Source organism: Solanum tuberosum, unplaced genomic scaffold (assembly GCF_000226075.1).
Source record: "Solanum tuberosum cultivar DM 1-3 516 R44 unplaced genomic scaffold, SolTub_3.0 scf00073, whole genome shotgun sequence".
NCBI classification, from domain to species: Eukaryota; Viridiplantae; Streptophyta; class Magnoliopsida; order Solanales; family Solanaceae; genus Solanum; species Solanum tuberosum.
In genome coordinates this window covers 992,650-1,005,033 of record NW_006239002.1, presented here as the reverse complement: position 1 = coordinate 1,005,033, position 12,384 = coordinate 992,650, and the positions used below count along the sequence as shown (strand labels likewise).

Below are 12,384 nucleotides of genomic sequence, written 5' to 3'. Positions count from 1 at the left end.
GAAACTAGAAAATGACATATTGAAGATGCTATTTTACTGAATCACAGTCCTAGCAATTGGAATATGCTCCCAAAAAATTGCTTTCATAATAACTGTCTACTTTGATGCCAATTTTTGGAATGAGCTTTCACAAGAAGCAAAAGGGTAATCTTTTCCATCATAATTATTCTTTTAAGCAATATAGATAGATAAATTTACTATTTTATGGCTCATCATAAAAAATCAGAAATTCAAGTGACACAACCACAATAATGGGAAAGTAGTAGTAGTGCGAAGTTTTTTCGATTGAGATGATTTGCATTTACTCCAATACATACCGAAAGTGACTTTAATTTCCATATCATAAGGTATTGACTAGTCAAACTTGAATTTGATTTTGAGTGCAAAACAAGATTTGAATTTCTTACATATCTTAAAACTAAATCAAAATGATTTTGTCTGGTCATTCAAGACATGTATTCAAATTGAGTTTTAAGAGGATTCAATTATTATTTTTAACATTTAACTAAGGAAAAATAATTGAATTCGAAAAAAATAAAGAGTTTAATACTATTATATCTTGTATATCACTTCTAGATTTAATTTAATATTGAACCTTTCCTTTTAGAATATGCAAGCAGCTACTTTTAGCTCTCGCTTTTCAATTCTTTCAGAAAAAAATATGAAAATGTTATTACACCAATTCGGCAATTCCCTATACTTTAAATTGGTAATTTCTAATAATTCCCTATACTTTTTCTTCTTTATTAAATGCTTTATGATAGATTAATCTCTGATAAGTAAATACTTTGCCGTTTGGAGAAGTATTCACTTTTTTTAAAATCAAACTTTTATTTTCCAACTCCCTCTTAGTAAACTCCAAATTAAATGCTCTCTTCTTTCCTAATATAACAAATGCATATCTAACTTTATAAATTTCAAATAAAGTAGAAAATATATGAATTCTATAACCAAACACCACTTATTTTAGTTCATAATTTTTTACGAAATTACCCCTAGAAAAAAAGAGTTAAATATCTACCTATAACTAAAAAGGTGCAAAACAGAGAACACAAAGTATAGGGAAAATCCCACTGCATAATCAACTATAGAGCCAAAATTTTCACTTAAGAATTCAAAATATAAAAACTCAAACATAGTAAGAATTCAAAAAACTTCAATATCTAATATATATACAAAAAATAATAATTTTAACATTATAAAAATAGTTTGATTTTTCATTAAAAGCTGAACTCCCTCGGTTCTACGTGGGTCCGTGCTTGGGCATGAGTTCAATAATAGATGAATGCATGATGTATTGTATTTGTGCTTAATCGAATTGGACCATTCAAATTTCATCAATAATGCCAATTGACGTAAACAGAAGTTAGATTTGAGCATGAGTGTGGGTCCCACTTAGTCGGACATTAGGTTTGACCAGAGACCAAACGTAACCATGGTTAAATGAACAAATTAATATCAGCTTAGTAAATAAATGAAAACCACACGTGTGGGGAGTTGGGGGGTGGGGGATGGCAAAGTTTCGTCAGAATAAAAACAGAGCAAAACAGAGAGAAGAACCCTACGGCCTGTTGGGTATGTCCCTCTGTTTTCTCTCCGTATAAGACCCAGCAAATTCCCAAACAAAAGTGAAAGAGAATTTGCAGACTCTCTTTCAGTTTTAGCTTTTTCTATATCTATTTTTATATATATATATATATAAAACAAACATTTACTGATACCCAATTCACTGCTACCCGATAAAGAAGATCAAACAGAGTCAAGAAAACATGCCTGGAAGTTTAGACCCTTTGGATGTTGGTGTTCAGATTCCATACCATTTTCGTTGTCCAATCTCCTTAGAGCTTATGCGAGATCCGGTCACCGTCTGTACCGGTCAAACTTACGACCGCCAAAGCATTGAGTCCTGGGTCGCCACCGGAAATATTACTTGTCCGGTAACAAGGGCGCCGCTCAGTGATTTCACTCTTATTCCAAATCATACTCTTCGCCGCCTTATACAGGAGTGGTGTGTTGCGAACCGGGCTTTCGGAGTTGAGCGGATTCCGACGCCGAAACAACCGGCTGATCCGTCGTTGGTCCGGTCGTTGCTGAATCAGGCGGCGGCTCAGTCGAATCATATGAATTCTAGGGTAGCGGCGTTGAGGAGACTCAGAGGACTAGCTCGTGACTCGGATAAGAACCGGTCTGTAATTTCGGCGAACAACGCACGGGAAATTCTTCTGGCGATTGTATTCTCCCGTATGGATTCGGACTCATCGGAGTTGAATCACGAGTCTCTCGCGATTCTATCCATGTTTCCGCTCTCTGAACCGGAATGTGTTTTTGTCGCTTCCGATCCGGAACGAGTTAGTTACCTGGTTGCTATGCTTTTTCATCCTTCCATCGATGTCCGAGTCAACTCAGCTGCTTTGATTGAGATTGTAGTCGCCGGAATGAGATCCTCGGAGCTCCGTGCTCAAATCAGCAATGCGGATGACGTCTTCGAAGGAGTCGTCGGAATTTTGAATTATCCGTTGGCGTATCCGAGAGCGTTGAAAGTCGGAATCAAGGCGTTATTTGCTTTATGCCTAGTAAAGCAACACCGACAAAGAGCGGTGACCGCCGGAGCGGTGGAAGCGCTAATCGATAGGCTACAGGATTTCGAGAAATGCGATGCGGAAAGAGCACTCGCCACAATCGAACTCCTCTCCAGAATTCCATCAGGATGCGCTGCGTTAGCATCTCACGCGCTAACGGTGCCTCTCCTGGTGAAAATTATCCTGAAGATATCGGAGCGTGCGACGGAATACGCCGCCGGAGCACTGCTATCGCTTTGCTCAGCGTCGGAACAAGCTCAGAAAGAGGCGGTCGCCGCTGGCGTGTTGATTCAGCTGCTGCTGTTAGTTCAAAGCGATTGTACAGAACGTGCGAAGCGAAAAGCACAAATGCTTTTGAAGCAGCTTCGCGATTGTTGGCCGGAGGACTCCATCGCCAATTCAGATGATTTTGCCTGCAGCGACGTCGTTCCGTTTTGACGATTCACCATTCTTACCTCTCTTTTACCAATCTCCCCCAAATTTTTGTAATTCGAGGTAAAAAAAAAAAAAGAAAAAGGAAAAAAGCCAAGTGTCTAAATTTGGTAAATAGAGCATTATTCCATGTATGTAATTTTTGTACGTAAGATAACCATTTTTTTTGGGCTGGAAATTTGTTTTTCTTTTTTCCTTTTCCAATTAAAATCATACTCTTTTAGAGTAATTAATGAACTCTTAATCTATGGTTTCTTCTTATCAAGATAGGATATTATGTAGGAAAAATTATTGAAATACACGTTTTATGTTTTTTTTAATTTTTAATATTTCTTTTTATTTTTAAAAACCTCTAAAATCCTTTATTTCTTTTCTAATTCTAAATTATTTTATAATATATTCGAGCTAGTATTTAATATATTCGAGTTAGTTTTGCATATATCCGAACTATATATTATGTATTTGCACTAACAAAATTCAACAACAATAACATATCAGCGAAATTCTACAAATATAGTTTGAAATTATTTCAAAAGAATCTTTGACTCATGAACAGATATAATTCAAAACATTATTTTATTTTTTGTTGTAATGTTTGATGAGTTGTAATGTGAGGTGTTGCAAAGCATGTGTGACACTAATTGGAAAGGGATAGTTCAACTTTCTTTTGACCGAAGACTAACTTCATTAAACAAGATGTGCGTGCATGCAAATAATTAATAATTAAGAAATAAATAGATAATAATTATATTGGGTCCTATAAAAACACCTTAAGTACGAGGAGTTATTGGGCTGGATCGGACCTTCTTTACTGCATAGCCCGGCCCACTTGTTACTATACTTGAGTCAACAGACGGTGACATTTTTAACTTTGGTCTACTAACAATAATTGAAGATATTATAATGATACCGAGTGGACAAGAGAATTAAATTGTTTTACATATATAGGGATGACAATGAGACGCCGCGAGGTTGGTTCTGGGATCACATATGCATAAATTTATGAAGATTTTAAAATTCGTACTGTTCCATTATCATCTCTATTTATGTAAAAGAGATTATAAATGTGTTTCATTGAGAAGAGTGATGTGTACACAGACCTTATTATTATCTTATGCAAATAAAATTATTTTAGATAGACCTGCAATTCAAGTAATTCGTAGCACGGTAAAGTATGGAGGTAATGTAATGGAGTGTGACAGATGAATTGGAATCACATGGGGTTTTGGAGTTTTGTGGTTCAAGTGACAAATTAGTGGTCACATGCCCAACCATTTTCTCTTCTACTTTTTTTCTTCTTTTTGCCAATTGTATAGAGATGGACAACATACAAATCTAGATCGTCTTTAGATGTGCACCACACTTCATGCTCTCACTACAACGCAAAGTATATTTTGGTGTACCACTCAGATATGTGTGATACAAATATAATTTCTTATTCTTAATTAGAGGTTTTAGAATAAAAAAGAAATTTTAGTATCAAGTGTTTCTATTTCTAATTGATCTTACATGATGCAAATTTGAATTAATCAAAATTTCATATCAGATATCAGAAACTAGATAGGTAAAAAAACGAAAAGCTATGAGTGCAAAAAGATATCACTCTTGCATGTGATTGATATATACACCCTCTTTAAAATGTTGTTCTTATACAAGGAGTTGACCTTTTGTTTTACGACAATTTTATCAAACCTTTTACAAACTTTTGACTATATAGAGTTTGAAGTTGGAAATAAATATTTAGATTTTTAGTTGGTGATATGTTGAAAATAACTTCTTTACCCCAAAGCTCAAAGTAAGGGATAACATTTGGTATGTTGTTGTAGTTATTCTAAATATTTGGGATTATAGTTCCAACAATTAAACAAATTGGTGCCTAATTAAGTCACATTGAAATTATATGAATTGGACCTTTTTATTCAAAACTCTGATATTCTTTATGGACAGAATGAGTACTATTTTTGTACAGAGAATCCTGAAAGCTACTACTACATTATTTTCTAAAACAAAACTTCCACACTAAAGACTATAGAGAAAGCCACAAACTTGAAAAGGCCCAAAATGTTCCTTATGGGGCTTCATTATACGTGGAAAGAAAGAGGGAAAGCAAGAAGGGAAAAATTGCGCGACTAGGCAAATATATACTGTTGAATTATTTATTTATAATTATAGTTTAAACTAATTATCATTCGTCATTACAGTTTAATCTGAGTTGTTGTGGATTCACGTTCTAATTGGTATAACACTCATAAACTAACATATTTTGCCCATTTCTACCTTTATACAAAGTACTGTTTTTCTCTCATTTTTTATAATCCACTGATTTATCTCCTTAATTCTCTCAACGACAATCAAATTTGAAATTTCAAAGTTTTCGTTTGGTTTTTCGGTTACCTTTATAAATACATACAAATCATGCTTGAACATCTCCTTTCAATAGAATTATTTGAGGTATTCAATTGGGTTTTTTTCTAAAAAAATTCCATTTGTATATTAAGATGCTATAAGTTTTGCATGATTTTAATTCAATAAATAGGAACGAAAAAAGAGAGGAACAAGGAAGATAGTTCAAGCGAGTTGCTGACCAAAAGAAAAATGATTCAAATGAGTTAAAAAGAAATAGAAAGTAAAAGAAATTGTATCTACCAACACTGAGTCAAAAACATTTGAAGATAAGAATGATGAATATGGATTAATGGACCAAGATGATGATGATGAAGAAATCGAGGCATTTGTATATATTTTATGATTTGTACTTCTATCAATATCTTTCACATATGATTCTATGAATTTCGCGTATCAATATTTATTGTGGTTTTTATACTTATTAGACCTTGTTTGTATATTTTAACAATTATATACAATTACTTCTTTTGTATTTATATATTATCAACAAATATACGTCCCAACTATTATTTGTATAATTTCAGAATTTATATACATTTATTCATTTGTATATATGATGTAACTACATATATTAATGATATTTATATACGTTTAATTTGTATATGTATCAGGTAATTTTTTGACATCGTTCTTTATTTAACTGAAGTCATATTTGGTACGAAATTCTAATCAGATAAGATAATCATGATTTGCGGGATTTCTTGCCGTTGTAATAATCAAAATTACGGCCTCATTAATTAAGTTAAGAGTCCAATTTGTATTAAAAAAATTAATTTTCAACGAGATATACAAATAAAGTAAGTCACAACTACTGAAACTATAGCTATACTATATAATTAGACAAACTATAGCTGAGAAAACTCATTATACTTTAATTATTAGCTATTTATGAAATTTCCTCCAATTAAATGATTTTACCATTGAATCGGCACCGGCGGGGTGGGGAGGAGACCATTGTAAGCTTAAAATGTAACTTATCGGCTATGGCACTTATTTTCATGCTCTACTAAGGAAATCATTTTCTAATTTGTAAGAAAGTTATTTATATATAGACAAAATTTTAAAATAAAATATGAAAAAATTGACCTAAATAAAAGTTGATATATGAACTCTCTGCAAGTGCTAATTGTTGTAGAAGCTAAAATGAAAGTAGGGACAGTAAATAATGAAGTACCTTGTTTTTTTTTTTTTTTGGTTTTCTCTATCCTCTTAAGAAAAGTTAAGTAACATGATATTTTTAATCTCTTAGGGCTGATTTGATAGGAGTTAAAATAAGTGACTACATAGAGTGGGAGTCAAGAATCAGGCACGGCTAAAAAATATTAGGGATCTTAAGTCAAATTAAACTTTATAATAATAAGCCTTAAATTTTAAGAAAATTCATAATTGTAAATATGATTCATGTTTTATATCTCGACATATTTAAATTCTAAGAAGTAAAACAAAAGTACTCCTATGAGGTAAAATTATTAAAAATATTGTAAAATTTCATTTGTTTTTTTTTTTTAAAAAAAAGGATAGTTGAGAGTTAGGAAAATAGAACTTGGATTTTTGAAATTGATAGCTTGATAACATGGTAAAATTTTATTATTTCAATTTACTTGTTGTAATGTGTGAGAAATTCGAAAGAATGTAAAAGAAATATAATTTAAATTTATTTAATGTCGTTTATCTCTTGAATTTGGAGAATGAATCGGACAACTAATTAGTAAAAGAGTAAATTTTCAGTTTAGCAAAGGGAAAAAAAAGAAGAATATAAACATAAGTTTTATTACAGAAATAAAAATAAAAATATTAGAATGTAAATTAACCATACCACATTGGTTAAATAATTCTCTTTTTTTTTTACTGTTAATATTATGTACTTTCCCCCCTAAATATTTCTTATAAAGGAATATTAATATAGAATTAATGTATTATTAATAACAAAAAAACAGGGTCTTAAAATTATGAGGGGTGTAAAGCCATTGCTTATAATTAAATGATTTTACAATCATTAATGTAATTTATGCCATTTATTTTTTCATGTTTCCACCGCGAAACAATTTTTTCTTATTTGTAAGGAATATATTTTCATAGAGACAATATTTTTAAAACAGAACATGAATTTTTTTTAAAACATTCATCCATACCAAACACACCCTTAAAGCAAACACATAAACATATGCCAAATCAAGATTTTTGCTATTTACAAATATCATTGGAATAAACTTAATGGGATCAAATTCCATAGTTTTCATTCCTGCGATATAGAGATAAACGTTTATCCTCCACTGGATAAAATGCAAAAGAAAAATAAAATAGCCTTTACGGCCACAACCGTTCATCCTCTATCGAATGAACTATAAAAGTAAATGAAACAACCTTTACGGCCACATCCGTTCATCCTCTATCGAATGAAATATAAAAGTAAATAAAACAGCCTTTACGGCCACAACAATTCATCTTCTACCGGATGAACTAGAAAAGTAAACATGCCTATACGTCGACATCCGTTCATCCTCCACTGAATGAACTTCAAAAGTAAACAATGATATTGATCATTTGGGGGTTGTCAATAAAATTATCTCATTTGCAGCTTGCTTGTACATGTCTTCCACGGTGAATGCTCCGGAGAATTGAGCTACCCCACTTCCACCTTTAGCCTGAATATACATCAAACATGTTTTTAAAACCAAGCAATAATAACAACAATAATAATATACTCAGTAAATATGTACATATGTTTATCCATATGATCTTGTAAAAGTGAAAAGACTATTCAGGTAAAACAATTTAAATAATTTCTAAACATAATCTATGACTAAACTATATGTAGTAGCAAATAGAGAATTTCAACCTCAGGGTGAGACTAGGTGGGAGGAGGCATTTAAAAAAAAAGAATATAGATATATACTCTTTTTTTTTTACTTCCATTTCATGTGAAGATAAATGTTCAATTAGACGCGAAACTTATAAAAGAAAAAACAACTATATATTTCTCAAACACCCAATTCAAAAGAATTTCTCAACGCATATCATTCTTCAATTTCTTGATCAATCAAACAAAGACACGTAAAATAAATCGAAGAGTGTGCTAACTAAAACCCAAGTTCACAGTGTTCAAAATGAGCAATATATTATTTTGAAGAAAATGAAAGGACTTACATGAGCTTGGATCATGAACATGCTTCTGAATTGATCAGATGAAATTTGAGCAGACACAATGTTAATGTTATGTTTCTCCAAAACATAACAAATGATGGTAAATAACCCTGGCTTCTTAGGACAACACACACTAATATGTGCATCCTCACCACAAACATTTAGTATCACATTTGGTGAACTCCATGTCATAAAACCTTTTGGAATAAGGGGACTAGCACCATGAGTTGTTGGTGTAATGGCTGTTGAATTGTTGGTTGATCCTTGATCACCCAGATATTTCTCCCAACTATTACCAACTTTCTGTGAACTCATCAACCTTATGCTATATTCTTCTAGCCTTTCTAGCTTTTGACTTTCAAGTTTTTTGAAAGTATTTTGCAGTTTTAGGATGTGGTTCACTGCTTCATAAATTATTGTAGACTTATCAGCCTGCATATACAAAAAAAAATATGAAATTAATTTAATTTCTACTTCAGAGGCGAAGTCAGGATTTTCACTAATTAAGGGGAAGTAAGTCAAGGGAATACCATATCTACTATATATATATACGAGTTAATCAGTTTCAAGTAATTTATTAGTGTTTTAAAAAGATTCATTTAATAAGTACAAATTACAAAAAAAAAACAGGGTATAATTTGGAATTGTTAATTTTTAAATCATGTTTATTACGCATCCGAGTTACAAAGATCTTATAATTATACGGATTAAGAAAATGTTCTTTTTGACAAATTTAGAATGGAATTAGAATAATGTTGAAAACTTTATATTCTTATGCTAGAAAATAAAAAATAAAGAAATTTATGAAGTTTTTTTTATAACTATACATGCGAAAAAATTGAAAGTTCTATATTGTTTTATCCTTCCCTTTTTTGGTAAACAAAATGCATGTTATTATTCTATTTTGGAATTAACATGTAGATATGTACAAATTAGTAATAAGGGGAATGTGTATATCACCAAATAAATTTATTCCAATTGGGTTAAGGTTCTACTAGAAATAGTCTTTCTAATTTTTATTTTAGTTTGTTACGAAACATTATATATATATATATATGAAGGAAACAAAGTTACATTTTCACATAGAATCATGTCTCCTTTAGTAAGCTTTTACAAGTTTTTATTTGATAAAAAAAATCATGTTCATTTTTCGAATAATTTTCGATGAGTTGATTATGATTATTAATTACGGTTGTTGAAGATAATAAAAGGAAAATAAAAAAAAAAATTGTTTCAGATATCATAAAATGTATTGAATTATTTCCATTTTGATCGATAAGATATCAGATAATAAAAAACAAGGTATATCATTGTAAGAACTTCTTTTTTACCTTAGTAGGGAGATTAGGAACCAACACATGAAGAGTCTCGAATAGGGTTCGCATCTTCTTTCTCCTTTCTCTCTCCGTCCATATGTGTATCTTATGCTCTGATTCTTTTTCACCTTTGGCTTCATCAGCACCAGAATTTGGCTCAGCAATTTCCTTACCGTTCCTTTTTCGAATTGGTGGACTTCTCTTCTTACCAACATCAATTGTCGGTTCAACCACCTCATTAATAACTGTTAGCGGCTGACAAGTATCAGACCTAGTCGGATCTGGCAACTTGTCTCCCTCAAACGTCTCTCCACTCCCAACTTGAATGTCATTCAAGTTCAGGTACGACCAGAGATCATTAGTTCCCCATGGCAAACCATGATTATTCTCGCCGCTTCCATTCATTTTTTTCTTTTTCAGGTGGTCTAATATTGTACCCTAAGTTACGCTTATATATATAATTTTTTTCTTGTAGGGAGCAAAGTGTAAAATGGCGAAATGAGGGATTGGATATGATGAATATTGAATATGAAAAGAATATATAGAAGGGTGGCAAAAAGGAAAAAAAAGAGAAAAAATAAATAAAATGTAGAGATAAAAAAGGATGATTCATTTGTAATGAATAAAAAAAAACAAAATACAATCATAAGCCAAAATGCCGTTACTAGCTTCAAAACAAAAAAGGGTAGCTAAAGTACTTTTGTTACAAATTTTGTTCTCACTCAATTGGGTCCCAATTCACACTTACCACTATTTTTTTTTTAATTAAAATTAATTACTTTAATTACAAATACAAAATTACAAACTTAATCAAGTTATTATTTTTATCTATACAAACAACCTAAGTTTTTTTCCAATTAAAATAATAATATTTAAAATGATTTATATATAATTACTTAAGATTTTTTCTTTTTGAAATGCAAGTCTTAATTCTTAAGTTATATGAATTAGGTGTGTCTGAGTTGTAGTCTTATATTATAAGGTTTGTCCATAGACATACATAAAGAAACTCATCTCTATGAAATAATTTTATAATCATATATATCGAGAGCATAAGTCACAAAAAAATTGGAGATGCATCGAAAACATAAAAATGATTTCTTTTCATATCCGATATCATAGATTTTCTTCTATATTCTTTCAATATATTCACTACCAAATTAATCTCCCTCGAAATGTGTTGTAGCGTCAGATTGTCCAACTCTATAAGTATAGACCTACAAATTAGCATAAATGTGTGAGTATAACATACAATTGTTGTGTAAGGAGTTTAGTAATGCTTTATCATTAAATTCAGTTTTTTTTTTTTGAATTGAGCTAGTTTCAATTCACGTAGTAAGGCTAGTAATTATTCTGCATGAAGAGCATTTTCAACTTTTATGTTGCATGCGTAGTTAGAGATGCGCGATTAGGCAAATTTACAATTTACTTTAAATAAGTCATGATTTTCAAATTAATTACAAGATAGCTATTCTGTTGAGAATATAATTAAATAATAAAGGTGTGCACTTTCTAACAGCTTGAATTTTTAGATGAGATGGTCATGCATACTCAATTATCCATGACATTTAAAATGTACCTCCGGCATCCAAGTTTCAATTCTCATGCTTTGCATTCTTTTTACATTTATATGCGTTGTTTGAAGTAAAATATCTCAAGCTGAAATCAGAATTATGGGGCTATTTTTATTTGAATTTCAGTACTTTTTCTTGAAATTTCAACATAATGTACTGAAATTTAACTCAAAATTAAAAACTCAAACTCTAGAATAATATGATGAATTTCACATATATGGAAGGTAATTTATTGTCAAATTTTTTCTTCACCGTAAAAATAGCTATTAAACCTTGAAAATGGCTAAATGAATTGCGGGTAAGTGAGGGCGTATGGGTGTAGTAAAAATCGAATTTTTTTTATTGTTTTGTTTGTGGGGGGGGGGGGGGGGTGGTTTGGGTGTAGAAATAAAAATATATTTGAAATTTTGCAAATTTTAATTTTTTTTTTAAATAGGGAGGGTCGAATACGGGGTATGGATAGGGTAAGAAAAAAAATTAGAGGATGAAGTCGAGTTTTGAAAAATGTTTTCCTCCATATCAAACACACCCTAAGTTTTTAAGTAGGCGTTTGGCCATGTGATACCATATCACGATATGAAATCGTGAGATGAAATTAGCGTTTGGACATGGGATTTGCTGATTCCATCTCATGATTCCATATCATGAGATGTGATTCCATATTCTCCAAAAATCATGATATGGGAATTCCATATCATGATTTGAGATATTTTTAATACAAAAATTGATCCACAAGTTTATATTTGTTAAAGTAACCCACATTTATATCTACTAACCATTTATTTCATATGTAAATAAAATTTATAATCACATCATTACTTTTTAAAATTTATTATTCTCACCGACATAAAATTTATTTTTTCTCACCAACATATAGTCACTTTAACTCACACCAACCGATTGTTGAGTAATAAATTTGTTCTCTTCATTTAG

General features: G+C 31.1%; 2 protein-coding genes across 2 annotated transcripts; one reads left to right on the top strand and one right to left on the bottom strand.

Moving 5' to 3' along the window:
• Nucleotides 1-1,252: 1,252 nt before the first annotated feature.
• On the top strand, nt 1,253-3,189 carry LOC102587805 (U-box domain-containing protein 26-like). Its single transcript, XM_006346337.2, has one exon. It carries the CDS (start codon nt 1,770-1,772, stop codon nt 3,015-3,017), a length of 1,248 nt encoding a protein of 415 aa, XP_006346399.1. The 5' UTR covers nt 1,253-1,769; the 3' UTR covers nt 3,018-3,189.
• Nucleotides 3,190-7,957: 4,768 nt separating this feature from the next.
• LOC107060369 (transcription factor bHLH95-like) lies at nt 7,958-10,282 on the bottom strand. The gene is made up of 3 exons (XM_015308217.1): nt 9,893-10,282; nt 8,565-8,993; nt 7,958-8,062 (listed from the first exon to the last, which is right to left on the bottom strand). The coding sequence occupies exons 1-3, from the start codon at nt 10,280-10,282 to the stop codon at nt 7,958-7,960; spliced, it is 924 nt and encodes a 307-aa protein (XP_015163703.1).
• Between the last annotated feature and the right edge of the window lie 2,102 nt (nt 10,283-12,384).